Here is a 20,914-nt window from a genome sequence, read left to right on the forward strand (position 1 = left end):
CCTTTGCCACATTTGTGACATTTTCGCTTGTTCATGCACCCCTTCGATGTATGATTCAGATCATAGCAACTGAAGCATCTACGCTGCTCTATAATAAACTTTCTTTTCTCTTCGAGAGATTTCTGCCTGAAATCTGCACAGTTATCCAGATCGTGATTTTTGCTGCAGTAAAAACAGGAGGGCGACCTAAAACCACGAGTTCTACTTTGGCTCTCATGATTAACTTGCATAGCAAATGCAGATTCTGTTGGTTTCCCTTTTGATGGTTTACTAGAATTCAGTTCTCTATGCATTGCTTCTTTCCCGAACACTGGGTCATTGACACACTCTGCTGCGTTAATAACAAACTGGACAATGTCACCAAAGCACGAAGACCTGTTCTCGAGGAGTCTGCGGTTTGTGGCTTTTTCGCGCCATTTGTTCTGGAGATAACTTGGCAATTTCTGGACTACCACCTGCAGGTTCGGTGCATGATCAAGAACAGCCAGGTGAGTAAGTGTTTGCATGGCACTGAAGCATTTTAGCAAGTAATGCGAATATCTTTTCAGACATTTCCCTTCGTCTGGTTTTATCGGCTTCCACTCGTTTAGTTGTTTCAAGTATGCCAGGGATACTTTATAAGGATCACCATACTCTTGTTGTAGCAACTGTCTTGCCCGACTATATCCTTGGTCTGCCTGCATGTATATACAGCTGCTGATGAGGTCCTTAGGTTCACCGTCTGTATGCTGTAGAAGGTAGTAAAGTCTGTCGCTGCTGCTGGCTGTTCTAGAGGAGATCCTGGTGTCAAACGCCAGTATGAAGTCACTGTATTCCAGAAGATCACCGGTAAACTTGGGAACTTGCGGTGCAGGCAAAGCTAGAGCTGTGGCGATACCACTAATCTGCTGCTGTATGGTGTTAACTGGAGGTGAATTAGGCAGTGGATAGGGTGCACCAAAGTTACTGTTCACAGGTATATTTACAGGCGGATACGTATACTGTTCTAGATTTGGAAACGTTGATGACTTGGCATTCGAAGCATTGACTGGAGTTGCAAGAGTGTTAGTAACAGTCTCTGAAGAATTTCTGGGAACAAATTCTTGTGCAGTGCTGGGATTTAGACTGGGTAAGCTGGCACTATTTTCCTGGGTGACAGGGAGTATAACCTGGTTAGCCATATTGCCACCGATAGCCGTGTTAGCACCTTTACTCGCACAGATTCCAGGGGCAGCTACACTAGGTCCAGCGACCATAACATTCACGTCCTGATGGTTGGCTTGTTGCACAATAATGCTGGTATGTGTATCATTGTCTTTGTTACCAACATTGTCATCGCCAATGTCATTTTCGGTTTCTGCAAAAACACGTGCTTTTGCTCGAGTCTTGGCTATTTCGATATCCAATAGAATCTCTTCTGTCTTTGCCTCCTGTTCCTTTTTCTTTGTCACAAGTTCTTTTTCGGCAAGCAACTCGGCGAGGCGTGCTTTGGCTCGCACCTTTTCGGACGTAGCCGATTTGCCAGAAGGAAGGGAAGAAGGCCGTTTGGAAGAACGTTTTGAACCAGATCGGCTTAAAAGACTCTCCAGGTCTTCTTCAAGTCGTTTTTCGTTTATAGCTATCCATTCACCAGTATGGTTTCGGAATTGCAGAATGCTAATTTCCTTGGTCTCATATCTGGACAATTCCTGGTCCTCCTCCAATTCGTCTGAGATGTTATCCATGACACAATTGAAGTTTTCTTTGTACTTATCGAAAGCTTCGTTATATTCTTCTAGACACATTTTCACCAAGTGCAGGTTGTCCGGATTTGACATGAGGCCTATGAGTTCGTTGCGTTTTTTCGTTACGTTGCCAAGTGATGATCTCAATTTATTTTTTAATGTTCGAATATCAACTGTCGTACCCGAGTTTTCGTCGGGAGCACTATTCTGAACAGTCTCATCAGACCCCACCATTTTGTCTGTAGTTGTTTATAACAGGCAGTAATTCCACTTCTTAAGACTCACGTATAAGAGTTATTATAGAATTAACGCGTAAGTCGTTGATGGTAGTTTAACAATTTAATTGAACGATGTTAATGCACTATTTTTCTATTGCTTAACGTGAATGATGGAGAAACACAATTTTGACACGCACATATAGTTCTTTATTGGATCCATGACGTTAACATCGATACGGTTATATTGTTAGGAGTTTATACATGTAGACTTGACGTATGTAGCATAACTTGAAGTGATGTGAAGTGACGTGATGTGGTTCAATTACTATGGATAAATGAAAAAGAAATCAACGTATAAATAATATGCTAATGTACACAAAATTATTAAGTTAAATAACTAAGACTGATAGAAACAATATGCAAAGCTTAATTAAGTAAATTATGCATGTATAACTGTTAATTACAAAAAGGTCATACACAAAATCAATATAATTAAGGCTCATCTAAAGGCATACGTTATGTAACATGTAGGTTTACAAATGGGAAAAGATGAATCCGTTATTCCAAAACAGTATATAATAGGCGTTTACTTACAATTGTGTTCCTATAACAAAAGGTCAAAATATTCCTCAGTAAATACCAACTTTCGTTATATTCGTTCTGTATGAAATCACTTTTTAAACTGATAAGTTTTCTCATTTGTTTACAGGAAGACACAGTAGATTACCATAAAGTTCACGTGACGGAGAACTATGCGTAAATTAGCTAAAACAACCCAACACCAAGTAAACAATTCATATGGCCGAGCATAGACTCGAACCAGCAAACTACCACACAGCAAACCTAAACATTAACCATCGCGATAACTAGACAACAAACATTATTTACATTTAATCGTTGGGCATCAACATTTATTATTATTTTCTAAATGACATTGATATTTCCACATTCGTTATTACTTCCTGTTTGGATGAATGGGAGAAGGAATCCTGGTTGGGAGGTATTTGCATTCACAACTATATTTGAGTATTGGATGATCTCGGCCATCCCAAAAATGGTTTGGACCTTTTTTTGACGGAACTCTTCTTAAGGGATGAGTCATCGGAATCCGGGGGTATCCAATCTTTAAAGTATGACTCGGCCTCTGGCTGGAAGCCCATCATTACTGATATGGGGAGGATGATTCCATATTTTCTCAGTGTCAGTTTTAACAGGCAGGTTTAGCATACACCAATGCCTCTATATATGTTATGGTGTTATCCCACTGTTAGGATATGGAGTGGACCATCTGGGAAGTATACTATCATTGGGCTGATAGTGGAGAATGCAAATTTTCTTTTCAGGTATGATATTTTATTAATATTCTCAAGTTAGTAAGCTAACCAAACAAAAAAAAAAAAAAAATAGAACCTCACCCTTGACTATGGACCCCTCAAAAATTCTGCCCGTCCACTTGATATGCTGACATGCTGACACCTCCCCCCACTGGCACCATGGACAAACTTTGGCTATTCATTTAGGCCTAAAGAAAATTCAGTTGACGACTTCGGAACTAAAAAAGACAATTTTAATTAATAAAAAATCAAGTAACTTGGGCAACACAAGAAAACTAAAAATTCTTTATGTTACCCAAATTGCATTAGACAGGATATGATATGCTATATAAAGCATTTGAACGTTAAGGCTTAATCAGAGAGATAAGTATGAGACTCACAGATGACATGGGATCGTTGAATATCCTTTAACACTCATGATGAAGAATTTAATGCAATATGTAATATGAATATTAAAATTAATAATTTGAATATAAAGGGTGCTTTTTGTGATTCAATACCTAAAGATCTCGATGTGTACAAACATGAAGATTGGATAGATAGAGGTAAAGAGGTGATTGTGCCCTCCATGAGAAAGACAAAAACCATCAATATGTCTTATTGCTCAATCAAGAGGAGGTACAGGAAATTATTTTAGGATCTGTAAATTTCTTCAGAAGAAAGTAGGGACGATTGTACTTGGAGATGTATCTTGATATGGCAGTAATAGTTTTCTCACACATGCCAAATCATACACACAATCCACTATATTATCCAGTTCAAGGACAAATTTTGACGATATATAAGTTGGATGTCAAACCCCATCTAAACTCTAGTTATGGAAGGGGGATAGTTTTTGCTAGAGACATGAATTTATGTTAGAGGTGATACTGACCTTGTGTCCATTAACAGTGTGGAAGGTGCATAGGGTTCCTGGGATGTCAGTGATTCTCCTTACTTTCCAGGATGCTGATGTACATTTCCACATTGTGATTGAAAATGAAAGGTTTAAAGTTCGACCTTTCAAACAGAAGCCTCTACAATGTTTCAGTTGTTTCAAATTTGTATACCCTTCTAAAGTTTGCAAAAATGGAAAAATGCGTAGCACTTGCTCCAAACATTACCATGTTTTGTACTTTTCATACCAAACCTTTTTTTTATTTTTCCTTCACTCGTTTTCACGCCTTTTAAGGAAAATTTCCTTATCTCGCCGATATTTTCCCTCAAATCCTTGACATTTTCTCCATCCGTTTCCTCTTGATCTTTCCCTTTTCCTGCTAACATTTTAATCGGTCCTTTCACGTAGAGTTTTTCAAGTGAGAGTTGGGGATACTTTATCAGAGAGTAAGTGCCAGGAAGAAGGAGTTCCTCAGGGAAGTGTGCTGAGTGTAACCCTTTTTGCACTAGCAATGAATGGGATATCCTCAGCCATTCCCCAGGATGTTCTCTCAACATTATTTGTGGATGATCTCTCAATATCATTTGCTGGCACTAGAATGGCAATGGTTGAGAGAAAAATCCAACTCGCTATTGATAAAATTATCCAGTGGGCTGACATGAATGGATTTAGGTTCTCGACATGTAAAATTACCATTGTCCATTTTTGTCGTATCCGGGGAGTACTGTACATCCAGACCCGGATATATACATTAAAGGTCAACGGATACCATGTGCAAAAGAAGCTAAATTTTTAGGTTTGATATTTGATTGTAGGCTTACATGGGTTTCTCACTTAAAAGCATTAAAAGCTAAATGTGTTGAAGCTCTGAATATCTTAAAAGTATTGTCCCATACATCGTGGGGGCAGACCGCAATACTATTTTAAAATTATACAAGGCCTTGATTTTTTCCAAAATTAGTTATGGTTGTGAGGTATATTCTTCAGCCACCCCAAGCCGGTTAAAAATATTAGACTCGATACATCATGCAGGTATTAGATTGTCTACTGGAGCTTTTAAAACCTCGCCTATCCCAAGTCTCCTTGTTGATGCTGGAGAGTTACCTCTAGACCTTTACCGAATGTCTTCCATTCTTCGGTATTGGTTTAGATTGCAAAGACTCCCTAACTCTCTAGCCTTTCAGACTGCAAGCCTTGTAAGACACGCATCATACTTTGAGTTGCACCCAAAATCTCCTCAACCTTATGGCTTTCGGGTGAAACGATTATTAAATAGTCTGGATATAATTAGAAATAAGGTACTTCCATTCAAGGTATCATCAACGCCTCCATGGAAGTTACCAGAGATATCTTTTTGTAAATATTTTATTGGAGGTAAGAAGAATATGTCAGACCTAGAAGCCAGGTCTCTTTTTAATGAACACGTTAAAGAACATAGAGGATCAACTTTTATCTCTACTGATGGCTCCAAATCTGATGCTGGCGTTGGATTTGGAGTACATAGTAATGGTTTTAATTGTAGAGGTGCACTTCCTCTGACCGCTTCCATATTTACTGCCGAACTGTATGGCATATTAACCGCTATTGAGAAAATACCGTTGGAGAAGGAGGGTAATTTTACAATTTTTAGTGATGCAAGGAGTGTCCTTAAAGCTATGGAAGTTTTTAATTCTAATAACCCTCTAGTTTTAAAGATTTTAGAATGGCTCTTCATTATTGGACGGAGAGGTATAACAGTTCAATTTTGTTGGGTTCCAGCACATGTAGGTGTGTGTGGGAATGAGAAGGCAGATTCACTGGCTAACAATGCTGCATCCGAGTTGCTGCCAAGAAGGTATCCCATTCCCTGTAATGATTTCTTACCTGACATCAAGAAATTGGTTTGCAATAAATGGCAACAGCAATGGGATAGTCAAGATGGCAATAAAATGCGAGAGATAACAAATGACATATCTCCTTGGAGGTATAATATGATGCCCCGAAAATGGGAGACGTCTCTTTGTCGTCTCCGTATTGGTCACACTCGGTTGACACACGAGTTTCTGCTGAAGGGCCAACAGCAACCGTATTGTGACGACTGTTTAGTATCTCTAACAGTAAGGCATTTGTTGACCGAATGCCCCAATTATAACAACTTGCGGAATAGATATTTGTTTGAGGCTCGAGGTGAGGGTGGCAGGTTCATCCTTGCCAAGATTCTTGGAAATGATGTGTCCTACCATGCAAGTGGCATTTTTAGATTTATTTCAGAAGCAGGTCTTCTGAAAAATATTTAACTTTTATGACATTCAACTTTTATGATTTTAATTGAATAGTCTTTTATTTTTTATTTTATTTTATTTTTTATTTTTGTATACACAAATTAAATGTTACCGGCGTCAATGACCTCAGATGTCAGGATGCCTGAAAACTTGAAATCATCAATCAAACCATTGCTGAAGGTTTCTCCTTGTACTTCAATCGGGTGTAAGGGAGCTTTTTCGATGTACTCGTTGGGCTTTCCAGCCATCTGACAAACGTGACATGCATGGCAAAACTGGTTCACGTAATTAGGCATGCCAGGCCAGAAAAAGTGTTTCTTAATCTTCTCTGTCATCTACTTTATTTCCATATGTCCCGTCTCGTGCGCTACGAGAATCAATATCTGACGGTATATCCCCATGCAGCATTCCCAGGGATATCGGCGGGTCTATGCTTCCTCTTAAGCAACTTGCCCAACAGGTGGGAGACTGCTGCACCTCTGTCTCATCCACCACACAGTACAATAACTCTGTTAACGTCGCATCCTTCCGTAGAAATTCTATCAGCTTTGTCCTACTTCTAACGCTGAGTTTTCTATTTCTTCCAAATCCATTGCTTCTTTTTCTTCCTGTTTATTTGTCTGTCGTTCCTCTTCTCTCCAGCTTACTCCGGAGTTCTCCTCTTGCGTACCATCAAGGGAATCCCCTTCTTCCAAAATCAAATCCTCCAAGTTCATCGCTCCTTCGGTTTCTCTTCCTTTTTCAGCCACGTTCATCGCTCCTTCGGGTTTTCTTCCTTTTTCAGCCACTTTCTTTGTCACACTCCTAGTCGTCACACAACTAGGAAACAGATACGGGTAGTCCTTCTCGAGTTCAGTCGTAGGACTATACTGTACATGTGTGTGAAAAAATGTGAAAGTTTTTAAATTGGATTATTTTCACATAATTATATACGCTTGAATAATTTTCTTTTAAAAGAATTATTTCAATGAAGAAAAATGAGATTTGAATTTATATAGAAGTATCTGTAACCCTCTTAATTGTTAAAAAAAAGAATTACACTTTTCTTTTTTTAATCAATCTTATTAAAATTAACGTCACATTATATGAAATTGGTTCAGTTATAATTATTTTATCCAAGTTTTGACAATTTAATATGCTAGAATGGAAATTAATTTTACCCTATGGTTCCATTAGCTCGTAAATCACTCATAGCTGTCAACCTATATTAGACAGCAGTGAACCCTTTTATTATTATTATTATTATTATTATTATTATTATTATTATTATTATTATTATTACTAGCCAAGCTACAACCCCAGTTGGAAAAGCAAGATGCTATAAGCCCAAGGGCTCCAATAGGGAAAAATAGCCCATTGAGGAAAGGAAATAAGGAAATAGATAAATGATGAGAACAAATTAACACTAAATCATTCTAAAAACAGTAACAAAGTCAAAACAGATATGTCATATATAAACTATAAAAAGACTCATGTCAGCCTGGTCAACATAAAAACATTTGCTCCAACTTTGAACTGTTGAAGTTCTACTGATTCAACTATCCGATTAGGAAGATCATTCCACAACTTGGTCACAGCTGGAATAAAACTTCTAGAATACTGTTTAGTATTGAGCCTCTTGATGGAGAAGGCCTGGCTACTATTAGAATTAATTGCCTGCCTAGTATTATGAACAGGATAGAATTGTTCAGGGAGATCTGAATGTAAAGGATGGTCAGAGTTATGAAAAATCTTGTGCAACATGCATAATGAACTAATTGACCGACGGTGCCAAAGATCAATATCTAGATCGGGAATAAGAAATTTAATAGACCGTAAGTTTCTGTCCAACAAATTAAGATGAGAATTAGGATACTTTATTTTTATTTCAAGTACAAGATTTAACTATTATCCCAAAAGGGTAAAAAATTAGGGATTGAGAGAGAATTGTTTTTAATCTAAGTGGATAGGCTTGCAAAATCTTTATATAATTAGCTATGTTGCTCCCAGGTAAGTATTAAAGACATTTTTTTAATTCAGTTTATTTAGGTTTTCAGAACATTTTCACCCATGCAGGAGACTAACCATAGGAAGATATAGAATGATGGGTGATATATTTTGAGGAGTTGTACATTATATTTTTCCTTCAAGAGATTACTAGGTCTACCCCAACTTTTCATATACATTATATAGTTTTTTCAATATTTCGAGGCCGACAAATATCGCTTATTGAAATTAGTAGTGAAGTGATTCACCAGATTTCACAATCCATTGATTAGAATGTTTTAATTTGTATCGCAGGTGATATCAACAAGCACTGTATTACTCTGATGTGGGAAAAGTTCACCAAGACATTGCCGGATACCACTGATGACGAAGCACGGGCAGCTTTGGTTCTTCTTGCTATGTGTGCAAAGTATGTGTATATGTTTATTGTATGAATTTGTGTTGCCTAATATCTTTGCCGTGAATTTTTATTTCTCCTCTAAACAAAGTAGCTATTTTGAATTTTTTTTTATATTTATCCCTTTTACCCCAAAGGACGTACTGGTACGTTTCACAAAACCCATCCCTTTACCCCCATGGACGTACCGGTACGTCCATGCAAAAAAATGCAATAAAAATTATTTTTTTCATATTATAATTTTTTGAGAAAATTCAGGCATTTTCCAAGAGAATGAGAACAACCTGACCTCTCTATGACAAAAGTTAAGGCTGTTAGAGCAATCTAAAAAAAAATATACACCAAAATATGCTGGGAAAAAAATAACCCCTTGGGGGTAAAAGGGTTAAAGACACTCTTTAGTAATGGTAAGCAGCTCTTCTAGGAGAGGGACACTCCAAAGTCAAACCATTGTTCTCTAGTCTTGGATAGTACTATAGCCTCTGTACCATGGTCTTTCACTGTCTTGGGTTAGAGTTCTCTTGCTTGAGGGTACACTTGGGCACACTATTCTATCTGGTTTCTCTCTCTCTTGTTTTGTTAAAGTTTTTATAGTTTATATAGGAAATATTTATTTAGATGTTACTATTCTGAAAATATTTTATTTTTCCTTGTTTCCTTTCCTCACTGGACTATTTTCCATGTTGGGGCCCCTGGGCTTATAGCATTCTGCTTTTCCAACTAGGATTTTAGCTTAGGAAGTGATAATAATAATAATAATAATCATAATAATAATAATAATAATCAATGTATGCTTTTGTGCTTCATATACTGTAGTAATAATTTATTAATAATCCACTATGATATATACAGTATTCTTATGTTTATTATAGTTGCAGTTTGATATAATTTTTTTCATCTCTAGAAGATAAATGTGTGACCATTTAAACAAAGCATTTTCTAAGTATATTTTTCTCCCCTCCACAAATTAAGTTCAGGATATCACACAGTATTTCCTCGCTGGGTAGTTCCTGGAGGAAAAGGGTATTGGAGGTTGAGAGAAAAATTTAAATTTGATTTTACGATCTAGAATATCACATTTTCGTAGATATCACCAAGATAATTATAGAAATGATAGATTTTTTTTAGAAATTTTATATCACTTGGTAGGAGTCAGCTCATATGCTACAGAGATAGAATATTATTAACCCTTTTACCCCCAGGCTCTTTGGAAATTTCCAACCCTTAACCCCCAGGGGGTTATTTTTTTCCCAGCACATTTTGTAGCATATTTTTTTTTTTTAAATTGCTCTAACAGCCTTAATTTTTGTCATAGAGAGGTCAGGTTGGTCTCATTCTCTTGGAAAATGCCTGAATTTTCTCAAAAAATTATCAAAAATTTGAAAAACAACATTTTTATAGCATTTTTTTGCAAGGACGTACCGGTACGTCCATGGGGGTAAAGGGATGGGTTTTGTGAAACGTACCAGTACGTCCTTTGGGATTAAAAGGGTTAAAAACTACAGTAGGTGTACCACATGTTTTAAATCAGACAGGAGTTCTTTTCCTAAAATCTCTTTTCGTTGATATATTTGCTGGGGCTTCCATTCACAGAGTATGTTATTTTTTTTTACCTTTCCAGTTCTGAAGTGAGCATCATCTCAAGTAACATCAGTGTCCTTGTCAAATCTGGTTTAGGAAAAAGAGGTGAGAAAGATTTTGCTCTGGTGAAGGAAACCTGCTCAGCTCTCTTGAAATTGGCTGAGACCAAGCCAAAAACTGATTCACCAAATGCTTCTTTCAGGTAAGTTTTTAGAATATTGAATTTAAATTATATTTATCCCCCCCCCAAAAAAAAAATAGACAGAAACTGTTCCAGGGCTTATGAGGGAAAAAGTAAAGTATTGTTCCCTACCAGAAGAATCTATAATGTCTATGGATCTTTGCTTATATTCATATTTTTCCTTCTCCAGAAGCTTGGTATATGAATGTTTATCCTCAAAATATAATACAAAGGCATTGCACATTTTCTTCCCTTGCTAATAACGCTAGTAAAATAATGAAACGCTAGCAGTTAATGGCAAGAAGTGCCAGGGATTCTTTGCGATTTAGTTTTTCCGTCACCTCGCTGATGGTTAGGCTTATTCTGATCCAGATTGCAATAAGTTTTAATTGGGTGTTGAGTTGTCTTCCTTGCTAGATTTCTTAGCATTCTTGTGCCTTTAATAACTGTTGTGAGAAGTATGACACTTCACTGTTCCTCTCAGGGAAAGTATGTTCACTAACAACTTACAAAAGAAATGTCCAGAAAAATTCTTTTATATTTAGGTTAGTATGGAATTTCCATGAAAATGTTCTTTTTATAGAAAAATTTAACTGCATATTTGGAAAAGCTAGCTCGTTCTATCATTGTGTATCATTGTGGCTTTTAATGACCTTGAGATAATGGGTTTTATTTATTATAATATACTGTTTCGGCATTTTTCAAAACGGCGCCTCAGGGCGCGCATCACTCCGCCTGAGGTTACCCCCATAGAAAACGGGAATAGGGTAAACTACACAAAATTCTGGTCGGTTGGGAAAGAGTTACCAGTAACTCCTAAGAAAGTAGTTCTAGGTAAGTATGTTAGAAAAAATACAAATTACTTAAAAATTTGTGATTTCCTCATAGCTTTGGTGTCTATATTATTATATAGATCAATTTAACCTCTTATTTTTATTTTTTTAAAGATTGGAACAGCATCATGAAATCTTTGGCTCTCTAGCAAATATCCTTGTCAATGGCTTGACACGCCTCGAAGATCAGCAGTATTGCCCGATGGCCATTGAAGCTGTTTCAACCATATATTCCGTGAGTACAGTTAATTTACATCTTAATTTTGAAGAGTATGCCTGAATGAATGACTTTTGAAATACGTTAATTAGAATGTAGATAGATTAAATTTCTTATACATAAAAAACAAATCGTTCTGTGATACCGTAATTCGATATGACCTGAGATTTTTCATAAATGTTAGAAATCAGACCACTGAATCAATGTCCTTTTCCTCAGTTTACCATTACTCTAAATAACCTTTTCTTTGTAGCCATGCATTCTGACTATAGTATAGAGGTGTAGCATAACTAGTTGGAATTGAAAAGGGAAAGGTGTATGTATATATATATATATATATATATATATATATATATATATATATATATATATATATATATATATATATATATATGTATTATATATACTGTATGTATATATATATATATATATATATATATATATATATATATATATATATATATATATATATATATATATATATATATATATATATGTGTGTGTGTGTGTGTGTATATATATATTTATATATGAATACTTTTCAATTGATTATTTTACAAAATGAAGCCGTTATAAGGCATGTGAAGCATAGAAATATGGGTAAATAGTCAAAATTTCATATTCATTAGCGCATAAAAAAACGAATAGCCACTTTTACTGCTACTTTTTTTTAAATTGAGAAAAATTCATAATAAAATAAGAAAAAGCATTTTATTATTTTAAAGTTTCCATGTAAATTACATTTTGTGTCATACTACAGCAGGTGAAGAGATTTTTTGTTTGGAAGAACTTGACTTTTCTCTCTCGGCGGGTTGTGCAGAGCCTTGCATTTCCCTGGCATGAACTGCTGGGGTAAGAAGTAAATCCCCATTAATCTCAGTCCAATTAAATCATTCCTGAGCTACTGTATAAGAAACAGATTCCAGCCCATTGTCCCATTGTTTCTGGATTTAAGACCAAAGCTGTTTTGTCCATTAATACAGCACTAACCATCCTATCATACTTTCCTGTATGTGTAGAGCAATGTAGTCCTCTAAATTTATGCAATTCATGTGCCAGTTTATTTTCTTCTACTTCCATCTTACTATTTGTTTGTTTGTGACGTAGATATTTGTTTTTATTGAAACAGTTAGCAGAACATCCGGATATCATATGCGGAGAAGTTATTCAGAAAATGGCAAGAATTATGCAGGAACAAGCTACAGAGAGTGAAGAAGTGAACCCAGAAGATTCTGCTTCCCAGGTATTTCCCTCGGTTATTTTATACGGTGTAAAGTGGCCCTAAAACCATGATCCATACTTTTAAAATTTCTTAACCCTTTTACCCCCAGGCTCTTTGGAAATTTCCAACCCTTAACCCCCAGGGGGTTATTTTTTTCCCAGCACATTTTGTAGTATATTTTTTTTTAAATTGCTCTAACAGCCTTAATTTTTGTCATAGAGAGGTCAGGTTGGTCTCATTCTCTTGGAAAATGCCTGAATTTTCTCAAAAAAAATATGAAGAAAAAAAATTTATAGCATTTTTTTGCAAGGACGTACCGGTACGTCCATGGGGGTAAAGGGATGGATTTTGTGAAACGTACCAGTACGTCCTTTGGGGGTAAAAGGGTTAATACCTATAGTAAATACAAGCTAAGTCGGATGGGAGGGTCGGTGTGGTGACCAATTCTAATTATAGAAAAACCTGACTTATACCAAATTTATTAAACGCTATGATATATTGTACTCTATATATATTTGTGTGTGTGTATAGTAAGTTCCATAGCTAAGAACTTACTTGAAAGTTTTCAAACATAGGAACCTGTTGGTAATTAATCAATTTTTTCATATATGCAAAACATTGTAAATCAATTTTCTCTTTGAAAGCATTCATTATGTAAAAACAGCTTTAGGAGTTCTTGATACATATGCAAACTAGTTAACTACTGATAACAAAATTAGTTAACAAAAGTTTGGAGAATAGGGGGTTGGTGACTATGAACCAAGGTTAATTATACTGGACTTGAGAAGGTTTCAACTTATGAACCCACTTTTGGAACACATCTCGTTTTTTATGTAGGGGACTTATTGTATATATATACAATAGTATATATACACAAATATATATTTATATATTATATATACATGCAAACACAGTAAAACCTCCTTATCCACACTTATTATATTCCCCCGGTTGTGGAATTCCTCGGGTAATGGCCTATCAGAAACGTCCCTTCCCCGAAGTCTGTTGGACGGGAATTTCAGACCCTCTTAAGCTCGATAGTATCTAGTGGTGTTTACAACCTCACCATCCTTGTGATCTGGGGATGGGAGGTTTGGAGGAGCTTATAGGTCTAACTGCCATTGTACGGTCCTAGTTTAATGGAGAGGCGGCTTTGATGCTGACCTTATATTATATATGGTCAATCTCTGGGGCACTAACCTGCCCCTTGCCTCAGCTAGTCATGAACCCATTTAAGACCTTTAATTGGCAGTGTAAAGTCATAAGGATGTGTTTATTTTCCTACTTTATAGATATTTACTTAAGAAAAATAATCACACTTTAAATGTAAAATATATTACAGCAGTGAATGAACGGTACTATGATAGTGTAGGAAAGTACATTGAAATCGTATACTTGTAGTGTTAATTCTCTCTCTCTCTCTCTCTCTCTCTCTCTCTCTCTCTCTCTCTCTCTCTCTCTCTCTCTCTCTCTCTCTCTCTCAAATAAGACTTAATGTGTTGACTACATTAAAACCGCTTAGTAGAAACATTCAAAATACAGTATTTTTTAATGTATACTGTATATTACTTTATTAATAAAATGATAATATTCTGTAAGATACGTACAAATAATTATAGTAAGAAAAATAATTAAGAAACAAATATGCATAATAATTGCATCACCAACACTTGGACTTTCACGTCATATACTGCCCATACTATAAAGATATTACAAATTAAAATGATTAAAAGATGCTCTAGAACCTAATATAGCTCTGCAAGCTTGCAACCCAGAATTTTTTACGTTGATGAATACACTTGTGTACTCTTTTTTTTTAAACATATTTACTGTAATGATATATCAAGGAGAAATTATAACCCTGTAATCCTTAACATCAGAAATGAATGCAAATTGATAATTCACAGTTAAAATAGATATGTTGACCAATTAACTCGTACTTTACCATTGAGGAGACTTGTGGCTAGTGTACTGGAGATGAGAGAGGGGGAGAAAGGCCAGGGTACTGCTTGAAGAGAGAATCTCCCTCCATGACAACTTCAGTTAAATCATCACGGGTTCTATCTCCTGAATGACATTCACTACCACTAACTGAATCAATAATTTACACTTATGGACACTTGATCGTCTTTTTCACAATCTGAGATTCAATTATGACAATGATCCTATCTAGAGTCGACTGGTTTTGCCTTTTTTTATTAACCCTTTTACCCCCAAAGGACGTACTGGTACGTTTCACAAAACTCATCCCTTTACCCCCATGGACGTACTGGTACGTCCTTGCAAAAAAATGCTATTTAAAATATTTTTTGCAAATTTTTGATAATTTTTTGAGAAACTTCAGGCATTTTCCAAGAGAATGAGACTAACCTGACCTCTCTATGACAAAAATTAAGGCTGTTAGAGCAATTTAAAAAAAATATACTGCAAAATGTGCTGGGGAAAAAATAACCCCTGTGGGTTAAGGGTTGGAAATTTCCAAATAGCCTGGGGGTAAAAGGGTTAAATGGTATGAATGTGGGGATAAATATCACATGTTCACTGCTAGTATGTCGTGTGGGCACCGCTTGCCTGATTTTGGGCTAATCTTGATAATACTTGCCCACAAAAAATGCACATACGAATGGAATTTTTTGCTCACAGACTGATACAGTGCTCATATCTCAATTTGAAATATCATGCTTGCATACTAATTTGGTTGAATTTTGAGTTACTCTCATACAAAGATATTACTACATGTGATTACAGTAAATAATATTTGTTGTTAAAATACGTGATGAAAATTATTCTTATGTGATTAGCAATATGGTAACAATCCAATATTTCTCTTTCAAAGGAGAAGAAATTATAGTAAAGGTTGTACAAATTTAGTCTTTATCATATAATTAACGAATTTTCATTTTGATGAAATTCGTTATTTTTTGTTGTAAAATGATGAAGTGAGATCTTGAATAAGATTATTGATTATTCGATAACTTTTATGTTAGAAAATTATGTAATTTTTCAGAGGAAACCCTTTAAAGGTATAATAGCAGGATAGCAGGAAATATGTTCAACTCTTCTCAATAGAAATTTCCTTTATGGAAATTGAATACCACTCGTGTTATGATGTTTATAAAGGGCCTTTATTTCTGTGAACCTCCCCTTGTATTTATATTGCTGAGCCCTGTTGCTTACCTTAGCCTAACTTCACTAGTCAGGTCTAGTGGTCATAATTATGTAGTGTTCCTTCAGTAAGGGTTCTAAATGTTCACTGTTCCTAACAGTCAAGTTCCTTCCATTTGAGTCTTGAATTTTTTAATAACTTTAGTTCTTGTGTAGCTTAACCTTTGCGTTTACATATACCTAGTTGCTCTATATGATATGAAGATTGTGAGGCAGAAGACTGAGTATGATAGCTGGATCCTAATATCCCTCCTCTTACTAAAGTAAGAACTCTGAAATTATATAGCTTTAATTTGAGAGATGGCTTTCATTTTAGAAGCTCTTAAACTTTATTGTTATTGCTGATTTATCAGCTCATTTGGTCAGTGCATCACATGATAACTCTGGATAACAGTGTGTTTTCATTCACTTGCAAGCTTTGCCCCTAGTTCATCATGGGTTTACTTTATTTCGGTAATTTCTAACAATCATGTTTTTATTACCCTTAGAATCTGGCTGTAAAAAAGACTTTGTTATAGGCTAACAAACACCGTCCAAAAAGCTTAATTAAAAAACGAAATCATGCCAAAACATTGAATTAGATGTCCAGAACATAAAAAGGGACTACAATTAGTATGTGGAACCAATTGAAAGTCTGGCAATACAAGGAGATCACGAGGAAGGGACACCAAAATGGCCACGAACACACCCTTAAGGGAACGTGAACAAGCAGCTGATAAAAAACCAACAAGGTAGTTGAATTAACGAGTGTCGCTACCTAGAAATCCCAAACAGACAAATACAAAACTCAACTTGGGAGCAGGGATCTCCAAAACGTCGGACATCTTCAAAAACACAAAACAACACAGAGCAATGAAAAAAACGTCTGAACCTTCGCTGATGCTAAGGAGGAATGTAGATAAGGGTGTGGGGAGGGATAGGGGTGAGGGGAGGATAGTCGTAGTGGAAGGCAGCAGTCGGGTGTAGGTCAGCACCTCGTAGTTCCAGGGAATGATGATGGAGAGGTCTAACTGGTGAGGGACCTATGGTCATGGTTCTATCACGCCCCAGTAACTATACCGACACTCATAGACGTGAGAAAGCTGGGTTTATTCCTGGCATTCCATGCAACCCTTTTTTCTCTGGTATATTTAGCAATATTTATACCTTAGAAATGGTGCCATAAGGAGCATTTCACTGGGCGACACAGGTCCCTCGCCCAGAAATAGATTTTTCCTTCGTCAAAATGTTATATTTGATTCTCTGTACAGAGAACTATACTTAATGATAAAATCTTTAATTCTTAAATTAAATACACTGATGTCTCTCAGGAGGTGCCATTACATAGGCATCTCTTTCTCTTGGGAGGTGGCGTCACTGTGGCATCTTTATCCCTCAGGAGGTCCAATCACATATTTTAGGCCTTTCAGTCATAGGCCTCAACCTGTGGGCAACACTAATGTGTTAGTTGTAAACATGATTAGTGTTAGGACTTAGCGCAAGAGAAATCTTAAGATAAATGTGTCCTATTACATTTTTAAGTTAATTTCTGATGTGGCTTTTTCATCAAAGTATTCTGAGACAGTTGTTTCTAAACTGTATATTACCATTATTATTATTATTATTATTAATATTGTCAGCTATATTAAAACGTAGATTATATAAAATAAGTTGGTACATCAGTCTATCTGGTGAGGTAAACCTAACATTCCATGGATTACCTTAATGACCTAATTGCTGCCCACATCGTCTCCACATCATATTTCTCAGAGGCAAACAACAATGCAATGTTTTGGCCAATGAACAATAATGCCAAATAGCCTATTTCAATAAAAGATCAGTATTGACATGATGAATCACAGGGGGACTTTGCCTGATGTCAGCTGTTTTATTCCCTTACTAAGGAATTCAGCATAGGAAATAGCAAACTAATAAACAGAAAAAAAATAATAGCTAGCAAACATAAAGACTATATTTTTGAATAATGATAGTATATACAATATTTTACAAGATTCACAAAATACTCATAGTTCACCTGCTGATAATAATTTACACAAAATAAGTGGTTTAGAAGTCTATGATTTTAAGTCTGATGAAGACAGGAACAACTTCCGAAGGTCAGCGATAAATCTTCCAGAACGCAGTTTCAAACGTAAAAGATGATAATCAGGAACACAGTTTATGATATTTGATCTTCCAAAAATTTCTTGTCTTCTTCTAAATTAATATGCTGGGGTACAACAGGTATCACAAAAATGTCCCCACACCAGGGCTGCCGAAACGTGGAATTTACGTTATCGATACGGCTAATCTGCTCCACATCTTGATCAAGTGTGGAATTTTCCTTATCAAATAGATTACTGTACAGTACTGTTGTTTATACGTTTTTTTTCCTTATACCTTTTCTCTAAAGTCAACTCAAGTATTAAGACAATATCAATCGAAATATATCGGACAATTTGAAATAATGACTAAATTTAATCTTATGTGCATGGTGAAACTGGGACTAACCAGCGACACCGCTGAGCGTGGAGTTGCCTAGTGTGGAGAATCCGGCAGCCCTGCCCCACACATGCACACAGCAATGAAAGAATCGAGTCTGCCCAAATGCAGCAGCATTATCTCTTTTATACTCCTAGACCTGTTTTCTTGAAAATTCCTGATAGACTAGAATTTCCATGGTGGACTATATTACGCATTAAGTTCATCTGGTGGCTTTGACATTTTCAAGAATTTATCAGTAACTTGTTCTAGAATGAAACTATATCTTTGAGTTATAAATCATTACAATATTTTAATGTTAACATTTAATATGTAAAAATAAACCTTAATCACAGTTCCTGTAATATAAAATACTGCGCATGAATTCAATCTACAGTAATGTCTCACAACACGAAATTCATTTGTTTCATTATTGTCTTTCGTACCAGGATTTTTTTGTGTTTTTAGTCACCTTTTACATGTAAATAGCCTAATTCGTTCCAGGTCGTACAAAACCACCACATCAAATGATTATAAGAAGGATACACTCCACAATACAGTCCTCAATGAATTACTATACAATCGTTTGGATCATTCAATTATAAATAAACTGTTGGTAACCTGTAATTGAAATATATAATTAAAGCAAACAGTAATAACATAGTAACGAAAATGTGGACCCTTACCTTTGGACTAAGACAATGTCTGAGAGCAAAATAGGGCTGGCCAGTAGAGGAGGATGATAAACGGCAGAAAACATAAACACTTAACTTTACAAAACAGATTAATAAATGGCAGAAAACATTTACACTCAATTTTAGGAAACAAAAAATGGCAGTAAATTACACTTTACAATAAACTTAAAATTACAATTTTTTTTTTCTTAACCCTTTTACCCCCAATGGACGTACTGGACTGGTACGTTTCACAAAACTCATCCCTTTACCCCCAATGGACGTACTGGTACGTTTCACAAAACTCATCCCTTTACCCCCATGGACGTACTGGTACGTCCTTGCAAAAATCTGCTATTTACATTTTTTTGCATATTTTTTTATAACTTTACGAGAAACTTAAGGAATTTTCCAAAAGAATGAGACCAACCTGACCTCTCTATGACAAAAATTAAGGCTGTTAGAGCAATTTAAAAAATATATATTGCAAAATGTACTTGAAAAAAAAAAAAAACAACTGGGGGGTTAATGGTTGGAAAGTTCCAAATAGCCTGGGGGTAAAAGGGTTAATTTTGTCTTTATACGGTATATCCTTTTACATGGGGGCGATACAGATAATCAGAAAGATTGATACATTAATGATAGGGAAACTTTTGTCCGGAAATTATATCTTAATGATTTATAAGTTATTTCTCATTCAGTTTCAGAGCCTCCTTCAGGTACCAGTTGGCATCGTGACGCGGTTCATCGTCGTCGTTGGTCAAGTAGCCTTGTGTCAGTTGGTGCATCTCGATACATACATTTTCTCAGAACTGAAGCGTAGGAATTTCTTGAAGGAAGAGATGGAAAATGAGAAGAAGTCCAAGAAGAGCCGAAAAAGTCACAGGAAATCTTTGATTACATCTGCGAGCGAAGCATCCATGAGTAAATCTGTAGGTATCCCTTATATTCATATGCCATTGTTTTGATTATAGAAGTACATTATTGCATTATTTCTTTTGATTGTTCAGTGAAGAAGTAAGGTATTGAAAATAGTTCCTTAATTTTACAAAGAAATTTTCAAAGGTATGGAAATATATTTTTTTATAAGTAGACCTTATATCTTTCCTATATCATAATTTGGAAGAGGGTTAGAGAAGAATTCTAATATAAATTCATTAACAAAACCCAGAATCCTGGTACACAGGCATTTTGTTTTAACTCCACCCTAACCTAAGTGGGAAGAAACACTACAGATATTGTAATTGTGAGTGCAATTTTGCAATTAACTCCTACCCATGTTTTACTTAATTTTTTTACTGTTCAAATGAAATTACAGGAAATATTTTGACAATATTTGAATTCTTAAATCAGTAAAAACTCTCTAACGTTGGGCTACAACATGAAGTAGGAAAACAAATTGCTTCTATATAAGCATAAGTAAATCTGCTATGTTACTTTTAGGAGCCTGACATCGATGAGGATATGGAACTGACTGGAGCTGTAGCTGATGATATGGAAGCAGAATACATTCGGTCTATCTGTGAATCTGAAATTCTAAAAGGAGAGAACCTTTTAGATCTAATAAGGTAGCTTTATTGAATCATTGTTTTTTTATTTACAAAGATAGATTGAAAAATGAAATTATTTTACTTGTGTCCTCTTTTAAAATTATATAAAAACACTATGAGATTTTGATTTATGTAAATTTATTGATTATCTGACAGCAGTACAGTAGTAGGGGATTCAGCCTTATGAAGCTTCATCTGTGGTGGATGATGTGGGAGGGTGGGCTGTGACACCCTAGCAGCACCAGCTGAACTCGG

The 20,914-nt window shown here is 35.7% G+C and overlaps 1 protein-coding gene across 1 annotated transcript in view; it reads left to right on the forward strand.

Moving 5' to 3' along the window:
* Cap-D2 (CAP-D2 condensin subunit) overlaps positions 1–20,914 on the forward strand; it is a 307,837-nt gene that overhangs the window by 191,053 nt on the left and 95,870 nt on the right. The window contains exons 16-21 of the mRNA XM_068368385.1: positions 8,674–8,788; positions 10,398–10,559; positions 11,486–11,606; positions 12,718–12,831; positions 19,811–20,041; positions 20,553–20,677. Coding sequence (XP_068224486.1) covers positions 8,674–8,788; positions 10,398–10,559; positions 11,486–11,606; positions 12,718–12,831; positions 19,811–20,041; positions 20,553–20,677 — 868 coding nt within the window. The remainder of the gene's footprint in view (positions 1–8,673; positions 8,789–10,397; positions 10,560–11,485; positions 11,607–12,717; positions 12,832–19,810; positions 20,042–20,552; positions 20,678–20,914) is intronic.

The sequence above is a fragment of the Palaemon carinicauda genome, unplaced genomic scaffold (genome assembly GCF_036898095.1).
Source record: "Palaemon carinicauda isolate YSFRI2023 unplaced genomic scaffold, ASM3689809v2 scaffold2, whole genome shotgun sequence".
Taxonomy (NCBI): Eukaryota; Metazoa; Arthropoda; class Malacostraca; order Decapoda; family Palaemonidae; genus Palaemon; species Palaemon carinicauda.